The sequence below is a fragment of the Spermophilus citellus genome (genome assembly GCF_964194105.1).
Source record: "Spermophilus citellus genome assembly, chromosome: 8".
Lineage (NCBI taxonomy): Eukaryota > Metazoa > Chordata > Mammalia > Rodentia > Sciuridae > Spermophilus > Spermophilus citellus.
In genome coordinates this window covers 62737381-62754322 of record NC_138189.1, presented here as the reverse complement: position 1 = coordinate 62754322, position 16942 = coordinate 62737381, and the positions used below count along the sequence as shown (strand labels likewise).

Sequence of the window (16942 nt, the reverse complement as noted above, 5' to 3'; positions counted from 1 at the left end):
AGGAAGGAGGGAATTTTGAAAAAGAATAATCATATATGACCCAGTAATTCCACTTCAGGATATATAACAAAAGAAAATGAAAGCAAGGATTCAACGTATTTTGTAAACCCATGTTCACAGCAGCATTATTCACAGCATTCAAAAGGTAGAAACAATCCAAATGTCCATCAATAGATGAACAGATAACTGAATTACAATGCTACATATATATACATATATATGAATATTTTTCAGTCTTAAAATGGAATGATATGATACAAACTACAACAGGAATGAACCTAGAAGACACTACACTCAATAAGTCATATACAAAAAAACAAATATTGCCTGCTATTTCTATAAGGTATTTAAAATAGTCCTATTCAGAGACAGAAGGTTGACTAGTGGTCATCAGGGGTTGGGGGGAAGGAGAAGTGGGAAGTTAGTGTTTAATAAGCACAGAGTTTCAGTTTAAGATGATGAATAATTTCTGAATCTGGACACTGATGAAGGTGGCACAACAATATGAATGCACTTAATGCCATAATGCCACTTAAAAATGACTAAATGGTAAATTGTATATTATGTATAATTTAACATCAATTGCAATTCTTAAAAAAAGATGTGTACTGAAGGTTTACTGAAATATTTTACTGATTTATCAAGGTCATTCTTAAGGAAATGATCTTTATTTTTTAAATGAGTGTGTATGATAGTAAGAATACAATAACTACTAGTACAGTTTAGTGCCAACTGCCTTGATTTGTGTTAAAGTGTTAGCAATACAAATGGCAATCATGTGTCAGATTATGAAAATTATGTTTAACTGGTGGAACCCCTCAAAGGGTCTTAGAAATCTCTCTCCCTTTACAGAACACTCTTAAAGAGTCATTAATGAAATCCATTCTTTCAGAAAAGTCAATGAAGGAAGGAAAGATCACCTAACAGTTTATTTATGTTTGTAACTAAGTACAGAACTAAGGAACAAGTAGAAAATAGGAGAAAATTCAGATTGATTAAAAAAAGGAATAAGGGAAAAGGTGACCAGATGGACAGTTGTAAAGTTGGAGGTAAAGGAGAAACAGATATTAGATGATAGATGAGAGGAGAGAAATTTGTTACACTGATTTACCAAAAACAAACAAACAAACAAAAAAAAAAAACTCTCTTCACTTAAAAAAAATACAGACTAGACAAATTCTTCTTGAAAGAATTATGATAATTCCATAGATTGAAAAAATATTAGAAAGATTATCTTTTAATTAAATTTTTAAATCATAAATTATGCACCTCTATTTTAACATTGTACTTGCATGTGTCAGAAGTATCACAGAAGTAATGTCATGTTAAGTTACTTGTTCCCTTTTTTTTCCCCCCCTCTTCTACAAAGAGTCTTGCTATGCTGCCCAGGCTGGCCTCAAAACCTCAAACTCCTGGGATTCAAGGGATTGTCCCACTTCGGCCTCCCAGGCATCTGTGACTAAAAGGTTCACAGAAGGCGATGTGATGTTATTTTTAGGAAAATTATTTTATGATGTCATAAGAATTTATTTCACTGAAAAGACTTGAATGTTTAATAACCCAGGTTTAAAAAGTGCTATGATTTAGTAAAATAAATTTGAAATGTTATTGTCTTTTTATTCTAAACAAATGTAGCACAAACATCAAACAAAATGCAAAAAAATAAACAGTATTACAGCCCATCAGACTCCATGTCTTAAAATTCCTATAACCTTGAACTTGAAACAAAAGAAAGTATGGGATAAGAACCCTGTTGTTTCTCTTCCTCTTTTCCCTTTCCTTCCTCAGTACAACAGGTCCTAAATACTGCTACACTAGATTAAACTGAAGCTATAGAAATGCACTTTTATGCTACTTACTTTACAGCTCACAAATATATTATTACACTTAGTACTAGACCTCTGTAGACTGAGGCAACACACTAAGGAAACTGGAATTTTAAAACTTTATTGATTCTGAGTGAAGAGGCACAGGCCTGTAATATCAGTGAGACAGAACAGGAGAATCTCAAGTTCAAGGCCAATCTGGGCAATTTAGAGAGTCTTTGTCTCAAAACAGAAAGAAAAAAAAAAGAAAGAAGAAAAGAGGACTGAAGTACAGCTTAGTGGTAGACTGCCCCTGGGTTCGATTTCTAGAACCACTGCACAATCATCACCATCACCATCATATCTTAACTCAAAAACTATAGTACATGATTTGGTGGACTCAGAGTACCCTAGTCCCTTATATCTACTCCAAATCCCATCTCAATCAAAAGCCTGTATGTGTACAGAAGTCAATTTAAAAGGCAATATAGATAGATAGATAGTAATATTGTTATTATAATCTAATATAGACACATATCTGTGTGAATATATATATATATATAATATATTATATATTAGATTGCTAGATCAAAATCATAAGACCCAAGTTCTACTCTCTACAACCAACATTAACAGTATGACTTGGTTTCATACCTTACTTTCCACCTTTCCATAGTTAGATGAAGGAACTAAAATTGAATAATCACTACTGTGGAAGATTTGATGAAGTACTAGCATTTTTAAAAGAAAGACTGTTAGTCCAACAATCCAAGTTTCAGTTAACATATTTAGGTTATTTTCTGAAGGATGCTGAGAAGTTCTACACTTAATTCGGGTCCGGTACACCACCACCCCCCCAATTGGATTCCTATAGTCTTCCAAAGAGAAAAAAAAAAAAAAAAAACAATAGAATTGACCTCACAGTAACCATAATGGCCTCCCACAACTTTTAAAAACACCTGTAGCATTTATTAAGAAAAATGGCCCCTACTCTAATGGCAAGAACAAATTTAAACCTTGAATCTGTAAATAGGAGATTCTCCTACTAAAAATTTATGGGACGTATGTAACACCCACTTTGAACACTGAGGATTCATATACATCTTATAAGCTCACTTCCACACTCCCTTTGGATATACAGAATATCATACACAACAACATATTTTAAAAAATAAAAACAATGTCTAAAGAAAAACCATGTCTAAAGAAAAACAATAAAATCCATAATAAATGGATTAGAAATAAAAAACAATTATCAATATGAGTTGATATTCTGAACAGTTTCTTCTCTGGAGTATATACACAATACTTTGCTAAAAGATTTTGAAAAATTACTAAACATTTACCAATCCAGCTGACCTAGTTTAATTCTAATTTCAGCCCATCAGCTATACTACACACACACACACACACACACACACACACACATCTTTAAGATATCCCTATTACCATACACACATTTAACTATCTTACAAATTTCTGTTACTGATCACAGAAAGATACCATCAAATCTATGCACATCTGAGCATATATACACACACACCGTACTTCTGAAAAAACAAAATAACTCAAAGCATGTGTTCTACTGATATGAGTCAGTAGCATCAGATTTTTTTCTATACAAAGAATACACCATTGACATTCAGTAGGAGAGATTCTGTGATACAGGCCAGAAAACAAAAAAAAAAATGGGTCACAGCCAGTAATGCTTAATTCTACTTCCTAGAAAAATGGTCCTGAGAAGATTCATTAAGTAAAATATTTTACTAGTTTTGCTTTAAGTCATTTTAGTTCAAATATCTTACTGATTTCAGCATGAATAGTAAAATCAACACTGTAATTACTGATAATCTTACTCTCAAGATAATAGTTTAATATGTAAAAAGCTCCTAGCAGCTCTAACAATAATTCAACCACCAAAAATTAAGTAAAATAAGTAATGATAGCATTTAGGCAAGAGAAATGGTGTGCTGGAACCCTTTTTTCCAGGGAATCAACAAAGGAATAGAAGAACATCAGGTGATGACTAGCTATTAACAATACTGAAAGTCTTGGTTCACTACCTTCTAACTTTTGTGACAAGCTTACACATTTCCTAATCTAAAAGCAAAATCAATGCCTCTCTGCCTATAAAATAAGTAGCTCCGGTTTCACACAAACCAGTTAGAGGGGACCCCAAATTAACTTCCCTCAAATTCTTAAAGAGATGAATTTACATTCTTCCTAATCCCTCACCCCTTTCAGATATTCATCATCCCATTAAGTGTTGGTACTGCCACTCAACAGAAAGCCATATGCAGCTGACCATTCCCAAAACAGTTTCTTTTTTTCTTTTCTTCTTGTTTGGTACTGGGGATTTTACTCAGAGGCACTCAACCATTGAGCCACATCCCCAGCTCTATTTTGTTTAGAGACAGGTTCTCACTGAGTTGCTTAGCACCTCCCTTTTGCTGAGGCTAGCTTTGAACTCACAATTCTCCTGTCTCAGCCTCCCAAGCCACTGGGATTCCGGCCCAAATAGTTTCTTTCTTAAGGTCAGTTATCCAGAGCAACATTTTAGATCTACCCAGTTCCTCTCTATCCTACAGAAGTGGCTTTCTTTGGTGAAGTGATAATATTAGCTCAAGAGAACTCAAGCAAGTACATTTTGAGAGCTATACCTAATAAGAAGTACAATGCAGTACCCATGAAACAAATACATGTAATCATAACAAATAAAAAAGGCCACAAACCCAACATTAAATCTTGTGCTATTTTTTTTATCCATTGTACTACTGCACCTAATTATCAAATATCTCCTTATTTTAGTTTCTATAAAAAGACAAAAAAAGAGTTCAATCCCTAACACCACAAAATAAACACACCCACCCCAAACATCAACTCCTAAACATCCACTGGATAGTTGAATATGTCAAAATGTAGTTGCTGTTCAATTGTTTTACAGTAATACTTACCAGGCCCTCTGACCATTTTTTAATTCCAAAACTTAATCTCTTAGGAATGTACTGAATACCTACCACGAGTAACAGCACCGCAAGAGATAAAAGATGATTACAAACCAAGGAATAAAGGGACTAAATTTTAAAGTAAACTTCACATTCTACTGGAATAAAAACAAAGCTGTGTAAGATACCAGCTATGAGTAACAGCTGCTACAGAGGGCATTCAAAGATAACACTCATCTGGTTGCTGAGTTTCATGGACAAACAAAGATTGTAAGAAAGTAACTGTATTTTAAATGTATCCTCTAAGACCCAATTTTAATAGAATGGGGGAGGCAGGTGTCTCCATGCTAAACAAAAGTAACAACATAAGCCAAAAATTAAGAATGAGAAAGTGTCTTAATTTGTTCTGATTCTATTTTAAAAAGCCACAAATTGGGTGACATGTAGACAACAAATTTATTTCTCACAGTTCTGGAGACTAAGAAGTCCAAAATAAAAAAGCTGGCAGATTTAGTGTCTAGTGAGGACCTATCTCCTCATAGACCTCTTCTCACTGTGATTTCACATGGCTGAAGGGGTAAAACGTGTCTCTATGGGATCTCTTTTACAAGGGCATAAATTCCATTCATGAGGATTCACTGTCTCTTGACCTAATCACCTCCCAAAGGCCTTACTTCCTAATACTATCACCATAGGATTAGGATTTCAATATATGAATGGGGAGGGTTACAAATACTCACACCATAAGTAGAAATACTTATGAGAAGCACAGGAATTATCAAGTGCAATATTATACATATGAAATAAAAGTGATATTAAAGTTATTAGCGTGTGGACTGAAATCACACTGCAGAAAGTCTTGAATCCCAGTGTCATGAGTCTGTACTCCACTTGGCTAAGCAAATACGACAGAGACATGAGCAGAAGTCCATTTCAGGAAGAATAAACTGGAAGGAACATAAAAACTGGTTTGGCAAGGAAACAGGTTGAAAGCACAGTCTGAATGTTAATGTAATTCTCTAAAAGAGACATTAAGGACCCAAATGAGGGTTGACAGCACCGGAAACAAAAAGTGACAAAACTTCACACATATCATGGGTAAAAACTTTCTATCCATAAACTCAGAGAAAGTATTATCATAACTCTCCTTCATAAATTATTTTCAAATAAAAACTTGAAAAACAAATTTTTTTTTATTCCTGATAGCTTCCAAAATACATATATTACAAATGAGTCATTTGGAGAACAAAAAGATAAAATAAGTAATTTAGGTGGCATAATTTCTGAAACTAAATCATTTTCTGAAATGCCACATATTTTATACAAGCTACTATTCCTTGATCTCAAAGAGCACCATAGCAACTTTTGAAAATATTTTTTCCCATTAATTAAGGAATAAGTTTATATTGAAGGGCTGAGGATATACCTCAGTTGGTAGAATGCTTCCCTTGCATGAACAAGGCCCTGGGTTCAACATCCAGTACCCGCCCCCCCCCCAAAAAAAGTTCACATTGTACAATAAAAAATACACTGCTAATTCACTGTGAACTCAAATGTATGATAATCAAATATAATCTTTTCATTATGATCTTAATTCTAAAATGGTTCGTTGCTACCTTTCCCTATCCCATGATTTTCTCTTATCAAAAGGAGCAATAAAAAGTAGTTACAAAGTAGGTCAAGGTGGCTGATAACATTGTTAAGCTTTCTATATCAATACTCCTTCCAGCAAAGTAAGGAGGTTTAAAATCTCCAAATACTATTATGGGGCTGGGGTTGTGGCTCAGTGGTAGAGCGCTCGCCTAGCACGTGAGAAGAGGCCATGGGTTCAAACCTTAGCACCACATAAAAATAAATAAATAAAATAAAGTTATTAAAAAATATATGATTATAGATTTGTCTTTCTAGTTTCATTAATTTTTACTTCATGTATTTTGAAATTGTTATTAGGGACAAACATATTCAGGATTGTTATGCTTTCTTGAAGAAGTTACCCTATTATGGTTATGAAATGTTCCCCTTTAACTCTGAAAATACTTTTTCTTGAAATTTATTTTATAATAATAGCTGAAGTTCAGATTTCTCATGCTTACTTTCCCCATCTTTTGATTTTAACTTATTGGTGTATTAATATTTAAAGTGTAACATATGTATAGACCATATAGTTATTACTTGCTTTTTACATGTTGAACATGTATACCTTTTAATTATAGTATCTAGTTCACTTATACTTAAATTAATTACTGATATTGTTGAGGAAAAAAAGAACACCTGACATGAAGGTCAGTGTAAAATTGGGTAAATGATAGGTTTGATGATATAGCATTTCTGGAAAACAGGTAGAATAGTCCTGCTGTCAGGCTCAGAGAAAAAATAGTTGGAACACTTTGGTTGCAATTGCATTCTCTCATTTATCACATGGTACACAGTAATAGATTTATCTTATTGTTTGTAAATTTTTATTTTACAAATAAAAATTCTGTCATCCATTAAAAATAAAAAGGAGCTATTATAGACAAAATCATAGAACGCTAAAATGGAAAAATGTGCTACAAATTCATCTTTAACTACATTTTTTTTTCCTTGAAGAAGCAGGTCAAAATAACACAATGTGAGGTAAGGGTAGAACAGGGACTAGCAGCTGCCCTGACTCCAAGTTTTGCCCTTTTGTTCTCCTGATAGTTGCCTCCAAGAAGGCACTGTTTCAAAGATAATAAAAAATGTTACAATAGGCAAACCAGTAATAACAATCATTTCATATTTTAAAATAATATACATTGCAAAATGCCTCTCTAAAGACTATATCCCAAACTATTTTCCTAATGCTACTGGAATTCATCAAGACTAGGTGGGATAAACCAAAAATTCCAACTGTTAACAAACATGTGCTGACTGATCTCATTCATAAAGAGAATACAGAGAATTTCCAATTAGCTAAGTACCCAATCATTTAGAACAGCCTGTCACTAAACACTCAACTTCCCAAATCAGTCCCCCTTAAAATAGTGGATAGGTAAATGGTTCACCAGAAACATAGGAAATATAATGAAGAAATAAACAACCTCAACACTTTGGAGACAAAAATTTATGTCCAGACAACAAAATAAAATATGGCAACTTTGAAATCACTATTTAGGACTCTTAATTCCAACTTGAGGCTTTAATCATTGGATAGCCACCAAATGTACTGTGAGAGATACATACATAAATACATTCATACATTGAGTCTACACCTCAAATTTTGACCAAAAAAAAAGATGGGAAAAGGAAGAAAATCGAAATAATATACAAGCTTAGTTAAGAACATTATAGAAGATTCAGAATCAATCCTACCTTCTAGCATGATGCCCAAGATTAACATCAAGGATCTTTTCTATTACTCCCTCCTACAGACTACTAGATGGAAGATACTAATAAATTCATTAATAAATGAATAATTCATTTTCATTATTTTTAAAATAAAGACATAAACTGCTAAGCCTGAAAAAGTCAATATTAATGACAGTTAACTACAGCTAAAAATAAAGAAATTTGACAATGAAATTTAGTATCTTTATTGGAAATACATAATTTCCACTAAGTTTTTGAAATGCTGAAAATTGGAAATAATTGCTTCAGTGTTAGTGTTTGTCCTTGAATAAAACTGCCACCTCTAAAGAAATCAGTGGACAATCAAAAATTACATTCTAGGGGCTGGGGTTGTGGCTCAGTGGGAGAGCGCTTGCCTAGCCTGCGTGAGGCACTGAGTTCGATCCCCAGCACCACATATGAACAGATAAAATAAAGGTATTGTGTCCACCTACAACTAAAAAATAAATGTTAAACAAATGGTTTAAAAAATTACATTCTAGAAATTAATCCTACAATGAGAATATAAACAACCAAATATTCTATGTAGTGTCCTTTACTACAAATCACTTTCATTTCATGTGACAGCATATGATGCTATGAAAGTCAAAATTCTATATAGCTGATTAATACCTGAAATCTATATATAATTAAATATTAAAAGTTATTTAATTAAAAGTTTAGATTTTATACAAATGAAAATGTGGTATGTATTCGGATAAATGTGATACCCGATCTAAAAGCAAGTTATTACAATTTCAGAACCAGATTTCATTAAAAGCTTATAACCAAATCTGAATCTAAAGTTCAGCTGTATTTACTGAGAAATCTGAAATGCACTATTAGGTATTGTCACACATTTCCTTCTTTACCTTCATAATATATATTGACTCTATGTCTCAGAGGAGGAAATAATGTGATCTAAGAGTTTACTTCAACAACAAAAAATTGCAATGGCAGGAATTAAGGACAGGAGTGATATAGAATCAACCCCTGGTTCTACCCTCAAAAAGCTCTCCATGCAAAAAGTCTGTCAAAAGTCAAAGGCAGAATGTAAAATAATGTGATAATACTTTCCTTTTTTCATTCAGTTACCTCTGTAGAATGAAGAAAAATATACTGTCAATAGAGTAAGATAACAAGAAGACATTTAGGTTATTCCTTTGGATTGCTTTTTTTGTTATTTGTTTTGGTTTGGGGTTTTTTCCTTTGTTTTTGTTGCTGTTGCTGTTCTGTGAGTGTATGTGTGTTACTGGGGATCAAACCCATGGTCCTGTACACATTAGGTAAGTGCTCTACTCTTGAGCTACACCCCAGCCCCTTTTATAGTAATAGTGTATATTTTGAAGTTGCCAAGGCTGACCTTGAACTTGAAATCCTCCTGCCTCTGCCTCCCAAATACCTGGTATTTACTGGCATATGCCACCATGCTGGGTTATTCATTCTTCACCTTATTTAAAGGAAGCAACCGAAATGACACTTTGTCCTAACTGCTTTTTGGCATCACCAAAATTGAAAATTTACAGTCCCCTGGCCTAAATTTAAGACCTTTGGTGATCCAATAAAGAGCCCTCCACTGGTACTTTTCAATTTGCAAATTAGGTCTTAAATTCTATTGAAGCACACTGTCTGGTAACTTTAAAAAAATCACACATTATTTTCTTTGAGAAGCGTTTGACTAACTGTACGTAGTAAGACAATTAGTAAACTCAATTAAAACAGAGTCTGTCTAGCCTCAAAAAGTTTATTTACCAAGAGAGGTAAAAAGGAATAATTAACCACTTTCATGTTTCTAAGTGCTTGCATAATTGTATCTCAAAACAAAAGATTAAATGTGATAAGAGGGGAAAAGGCAAATAGCTACAAGTGTCCACAGGAAGAAGGAAGTGATCATAACTGGAGTTACGGAGCAAGAGTTACAGAGGCAGAAGCAGACAGGCAACTATGAGATTTAGAGATGGAATAACAGGAAGTAGAAATAAAGAGATTGGAGTAGAATATTCATCTAGCAAACAACCAGAGGCAAGAAGGTCTGAGCATGGATAACTGAGAATGCCAGGCCAAAAAATGTGATCCAATAAGATGACTTCTCAGCAACACAACTGTTCACTCCCTCTACTTCTTGAAATATTCTTAGTTTCCAGGCATCAGATCCTCATACCTCTCTGGTAGCTCTTTCTTAGGTCTTCTCCTGCTCTAATCAGTAGTTTTCAAGGTGTGATTCTGGGATCAGCAGCATCAGCACCACTGAGGAAGCTGGCAGAAATGCAAATGCTGGGCCTTCCCCAGACAAAATCAAAGTTTGGAAGTCAGGCTCAACATTCTGGGTTTTATCAGATCCTCCGAAGGATTCTGATGAACACTAAATGTTGAGACCAACACTCTACAGGAGATCTTCAGTGAGCACCTTCTCATTTTACACTGTCTCCCTACATCCATCCTCTCCCTGGTCTTTAAATAACAGCCAAATACTCACAAATTGAAGTACTTATCTCTAAACCCAGCCTTCATTGCTGAGCTGCGGACTACAATGAATGAATCAAGAAGAATAGAGACCCAAGATAATGTTGAAGAGGTGACCTGGGTCAGGGATTTTGTATGCTATTTGAGTTTAGGTTTTACCTAAATTGCAGTGGGAAGATATTGAAGAATTTAAATTGGGACAGTGACGTGCAATTTATATTTTCATATAGTCATACTGATTGCTAGATGGAAAGTGGTTGAAATGGGGATGAAATGCTGGAGGTGGATTGGACATTGGTGCATTAGTAGGAAGTGTCGAGAATGACTTGCTTATGCAATTCTTGGATGGAGGCACTATTTGCTGAGATAAGCAATGAACAGATTTGGTGGTGGTGGGAGTGTTGGGAGACTTTCATGGTTAATTTAGTATCATGTTTTTCTCATTTTTTGCTTTTTATTGATGATTTCACTGTTGCAAGTGGTCCTAAGCACAGGGCTAAAATAATGTCTACTGTGATGTCCCCAATAGAGAAAATACTTGTTAATCATCCTCATTTAAGCATGAATTACAGCACTACTGGCAATGATTTCAATACTAATGAATCAATAATATATATTAAATAACATGTCTTTAAACAGAAACTCACATAAGGCAAGGTTTTATACTGATCAGTTGACAACAATGTTGTTAACAAAGGCTTACCAGATCATAACCCTGTTATTTTCCCCTAAAAGTAATAACTCACTATTCACTAATGCAGTGTTCATAGTAACTTCTGGAACATAACTAATTATGTATATATACAGAGAGAGAGAGAGAGAGAGAGAGAGAGAGAGAGAAAGATTGATTTACTGAAAAGACACTGCAAAAGTCATTCTGAATAAGCTTCCTATGTTTGCAGTAGCATAATGACATATCCGGGCATGGCATCTACTATGTCCTAGTCCTGTTTAAACAACATTGACCCAAAGCAAAAAATGTAAAATCTACCAAGTTTGTATTTTGGTCTGTCTTAGCTTCTATTACCTTTTCCACTCAGTGGTATACTTCTCCCCTATTCGGGTACTCTAAACTATAATGCTTTTTTGCAAGCACTTGGCCCAATTGACAAAAACCAGTCAACTACTTATTAATCATGCTTAAATGTGAACCAGACTTGTGCTTAAATATCTAACTCGTGGCCTTACTTGTTTGGAATGGAGAGGAGATATTAAGCATGTGAAGTAAGAACAAACCCATCCGGATCAAAAGTAAACTGAATACTCATAATTTCAGTTGGATGTGGCTAGAGAGATAAGAAATACACAAGGGAAAAAAGCCTAAGCCTTGGCTCTCTTTTAGGGAAGACTTAATGCAGGATCCCAGGAGCTGAGGTGTGAGCTGGGGAAGTTCCTCTTCCAAAAGGGTATCTTTAACCCTTGCTTCCCTCTAGCATTTGATTACTCATTTTTCAAAATGAGTAATGACAAATTTATAATAAAATTCAGTGGAACATTCTTAACAATGACATTAGTGCTTGAAAAGGTTTTTGTTTGTTTTTGTAGGTAAATGAAACTCTCCTTTTGAAAGTTATTTTTGTTTTCATTTTTCAAAACTACATATTTTAATTGAAAATGGGACAGGATATGCTTAGAGCAGTGATAAAAGTTACAAACAGAAACGTCAATACTTTCTACATACTAAATAAAAGAACTGTCTGGGATTTAGAAGAGGAAGTGACTGTAACAATACTCAAGCTACATTTTAATTAAATATTAAAACAACTCAAAGACAGAAGTATGACACTGAGTTCATGGCCATGTGTTCTTAAATTGGGATGTAAATCCCAATCTAAACCAACACCTGAAATTCATGTGTAATAAAAAGCTAGGAAATTTTACAGCATAGTAAATATATCAAAACCAGTCACCATATACTTATTCTTTAGAGAAGCTAAGGATACTCCTCCTACCACCTCTTCAAGACTCGGCTAGGTTTATTATTTTTAGCAATGACTTACAAAATAATGACATTCACCCCTGAATAATTCCATATTTCTTTCTGCCTAGAATATTTTATAGATAAAAATCTTAAGTGTTTTCTCTTGCACTAATATACTCTTGTTTATGGCATATCAAAAAATAGAAGTGAAATCTCAATCTACTGTTTTCAAACTACATCAAGGTCTAACTCTAGTAAGTCTCCCAGAACCAAAACTACTTTTTCAGATTTCTTTTCTCTTAATCTTAGAACTTAAAAGGGCCATTTACTGACAGAAATTATTTCTTATGAATTTTTAAGCATTTATTTTGTAGTATCATTTTGCAATTAAAAGTTCAAGGTCAACAAAGCATGCAATAAAAAAGAGAAAGTATTTTCTACAAGCCATTTATACCAGAAATACAAAACTAGATTTCTTTTTTTAAAACAGTGTAAACTTTTTCTATAACTAGACTTCTACCTTTGTCCTAACTAGTTATAGATAATGAAGGATTCACCATAAAACTCCAAGAGTGAAAGTTAACCTACCAAAAAAGTCACACTGGGAGGGCAGGAAAAGTACCTTGCCCGATGTAGAAGATTCTAAAGAACAAAGATAATAGGCTTCAAGTTTACCTGCTCCCCAAAGCCACCTCTTAACTAAATTTGGGACAGAGTATCAACAGACACTGCATGTGTGTATAGTTTTTCAACTGATGACTGAGCAGAAGCAAATCCCAGGCTCAACCAGGGGCTGCAGGGTCCTGTGCCCTGCATCGCGGGTGGAAGCTCCGATGAAGAGGCCAACGCATGACACCCGCCTGAGCCATAGCTGGCAAAGCAGAGCCTCAATCCTGCTCGATCTGACCCTCAATGAGTCACTGGCCCAATCATGACACCACATCATTTGCTAGGACGTCTTGTATTTATTTCCTCACGTCAAGAAAAACAGAAAACGATTTAAACTAGTAATGAAAGAACGGCGCCCTAAAGAGCTGCCAGCGGCTTTTCTCGCTGTTCTTAAGAACGAAAGCCCGAGTTACTCTCTAGGAGCCCTCTTGGCCCAGCAGAAGAGGCACAACAGGGAAGAAGAGTGGGTCGAGAGGGTGAGGACCCGGGAAGCCACCGCCACGCCCCAGCCCTCCCTCACCTGCCTGCCCGAGCCTTCCCGGGCGCCCGTACCTTCAGCCAGCGACTCCTCCAGGGTGACCTGGTAGCGGCCGACTGAGAACACCCGGACACCCACGGACGAGCCGCCAGAGCCGCAGCCGGCCCCGGCCGCCCCGCCACCCGCTGCTCCGCCGCCGCCGCTTCCCTCCGACTTGGGCATCCGAGAGAACTTCTTCATGGTCCTGCTAGCGCGCTGGAGGGCACGGGGAAAGCGCAAGGGCGAGCGAGAGGGCGAGTCCCCGGCCCGGAGCGCGCCGGGCGTCCGCGAGGGGTCGCCGCCCTTCGCCCGTCCGAGCGTCCGAGCGTCCGAGCGTGCTGCGGGCCGCCAAGCCTCACATTCCGCGCGCCGCGAGCGCACAGCTCCCGCCCGCCGCCCGCTCCGCGGCTCCGCGGCTCCGCTGCAGCTGCCCGGCTCCCGCAGAGGGCGGTGGGGAGGGCGGAGACAGGGCGGGGCACAGGGGGGCGGGCCCGAGCGCTGGGGCGAGGACGACGCCTCCGCGAGCGCCCCCGGCGCCTCCGCCGCCTCACGGAATGCCCGAGCGCAAGCCCGGGAGGAGGGAGCGAAGGAGGGAGGGAGAGGGAAGGGGCGGGGCGGCCGGCCGCTCAGGGCAGTGGGCTGGACCGCGCTCTGCACACCCTTAGGACCGCAGCCTGCCGCGCTGCCGCCGCCCAACCCAACCCGTCCCGCCCGCCACTCGCAGCCGTTGGTGGCACAGCGCTGCTGACAACCGCTCACAGAGCCCGGGCGCCCCGCGCAGGCGCGCTACCGCGCCGCCGGAAGTGACGGTTCCGGCTCTTGTCACGTGGAGGAGGAACCGGGGACGTGATTGTGGGGGTTGGGGGTGAGAGCGAAGTCCGGGGTCCCGGTTTTGGGTCGCGCCGGGAGGGTTTGGGCCTGGTCTGTGAGGCCATACTCCAAGCAGAGAGATGGCCCAGGGACTGGTTCCCCCGCTGGCTCTGCGACGGGGCTGTGAATTCAGCCCGGCGTCAGTATGTCACTTTGGGGGTCCTAAAAATGCAGCCCACAACTTTACCCTCTCCAAGGAACTTCTTGCTTTATTTCTTAAGACAGTTTTCCAAACCTAATACCCTGAAGACCTGAAGCTTCTTCCGCTCGCCCACCTGAGCGTGGGAGGTGGGATCATTGGAAACTGGAGTGAATTCTAGTAACGCAACTTCTGAAGCCGCGGTGTTGTCGCACTGCAGCGGACGCTTGCGCTAGGAAGCATTTTGTAACTTATAAATTACTTAGAACTACTTTTAAAATCTCGTTTTGTGCGGTGCAACAACCTTGTGGGGTATTCAAAACAAATATTTAGGCAGACCCATTTATCACCTTTTGCTGAGAGAGCTTAACGGAGTCGCCCAAGGTCACCCAGCTGCCTAGAGATAGCGGGGACCATCCGTTGACTCCCAGTTCCACGCTTTGGGCCATTCTGAAAAAGTAGTTAAAGGTCATCACATCTTTTAAGATCCGCATATTTAGGACTTTCGAAGCAAAAGCAGCTATTGGTGCCCCACCCCCACCCCTTAAAAAGATTTACTTTCAAAAAAAAAAAAAACCCGTTTCATCAATTTAATAACCTGATTAAACTGAAGAGTCTCTTCCCTGCAGAGTAGAGCAGGAAAAATGAAAATGAGCGAAAGGAAGACATTTGGCAGTGGTAAGGAATGGCAAATTGTAGAGCACGTGTAAAGAGTGCAGCAGATTCTCAACTCCAGCCTACTTTTCCACATAGGAAACGACCACCATACCCAGGGTTTGTAATTTCTTCACAGAAGCCAAAAATCTGGAATTTTTATTCTAATGTGGCATTTCCCAAATTTTAAAATATAGGAAAAATAAATTATGTCTGCTGGACTCTGGTGTGCATCTTTTATGAAAGTAAGATTAAAATGGTTATTTTCCCATTTCTTAGTCCAACTTCGTAATGAACTGCAGGCAAAAGCGTAGGGAAATGTGCTCATGCAAAAAAGACTTGGAGCTTAAAAATCATTCTTTCTTCCTCTCTGCTATTTGAAGAGAAGCTATTTCTGCCAGCAGTAAAGCTATGCTCCAGATTTAGGCATTTCTGCTCCATAACCCACTAAACTAAAATTCTTCATCCAGAGACCTGACCTTTAAAATACATTCCAGCTCAATGGAAGTCAGATTATGTGTCAGATGATTGATATGATGTGGCAATTGGGGATTTCCACTTGGAAATAAACTGACCATTTTCCTTACTAGGGGGATTCACTGTAGAGTCTCATTCCTACAACATTTGAATTATGTTTTTCAGGCAGAATAATGGAGAAATTTACTTCTTGCAATTCAAAACCGAGTCAGCCTCCAATTGGGGGGGGGGGGCTGCAAAGTTTGAACCTAATGCAAGTTCACCTAATTACAACACAAGAATAAAGTTTATTATCATTTTGGGTGTCAACTTACCACAATTGTCATGGTAAAGAAAATCACTTCCTTGAGCCCATGTAATGTTTTTTGATTTTGAAGCTTAAGCTATAGGCACCCTCTGAAAACTATGAGCAACAACAAGCAATATGGTCTTTGATTTGTCACCAAACATGATGAAACTTGAATATACTCTGATCTTCGCAGAATATTTTAACTACACATATTCTATAACAGTAACATTATATTACTTAAAAACACAAAAATGCTGTCAGGTGCAATTGCACAAGCCTGTAATCCCAGCTACACTTGAGGCCAGTCTGGTGAAAGAGAAAGAGATACAATAAGAGAGCAAAACTACCATATTTCTAACCAAAGTGCAAAACATTTACAAGCACTACCAAAAGATCTTGATAGCTGTTGTCAGGCAGATTGTATCCTCCTAGTAAATGTGTGACTTAAGAAGAGTATTCTTAAACCAATTTGTAGAAATTGAAATACTGAGGGCAGGCTATTGTCAGTAGGAAAAATCATGCTCTAAGAATTCTAGTCTTTTAGATAGTTTCAAAGAGTGTTTTAGGCATATATTGATTTCTCAATTCTATGCTGAAAAATTACTGGTTTAAAATTACTGGTTTATTACTTTGTAGTAGTACCTGCCTATTATCCCAGCTTTTGGGAGGCTGAGGCAGGAGGATTTCAAGTTTGAAGGCTGCCCAGGCAATAAAACAAAACCCTATCTCAAAAAATAAAAATGACTTTCATTGTACTGAATCATGCAGTTCTTATATGTAATAAACTACTGTTCTTGTTCTGGAAGTAGTGCTGCACAGCTATTATCCCAGCTACTCAAGAAAAC

At 37.5% G+C, this 16942-nt stretch overlaps 1 protein-coding gene across 2 annotated transcripts in view; it reads right to left on the bottom strand.

The window, feature by feature from the left end:
* BMP2K (BMP2 inducible kinase) overlaps window positions 1-15019 on the bottom strand; it is a 132748-nt gene extending 117729 nt beyond the window's left edge. For both annotated transcript variants that reach the window (XM_081304259.1, XM_081304260.1), the window contains exon 1: window positions 13704-15019. In XM_081304259.1, coding sequence (XP_081160385.1) covers window positions 13704-13869 — 166 coding nt within the window. In that variant the 5' untranslated portion in view covers window positions 13870-15019. The remainder of the gene's footprint in view (window positions 1-13703) is intronic.
* Window positions 15020-16942: the final 1923 nt, after the last annotated feature.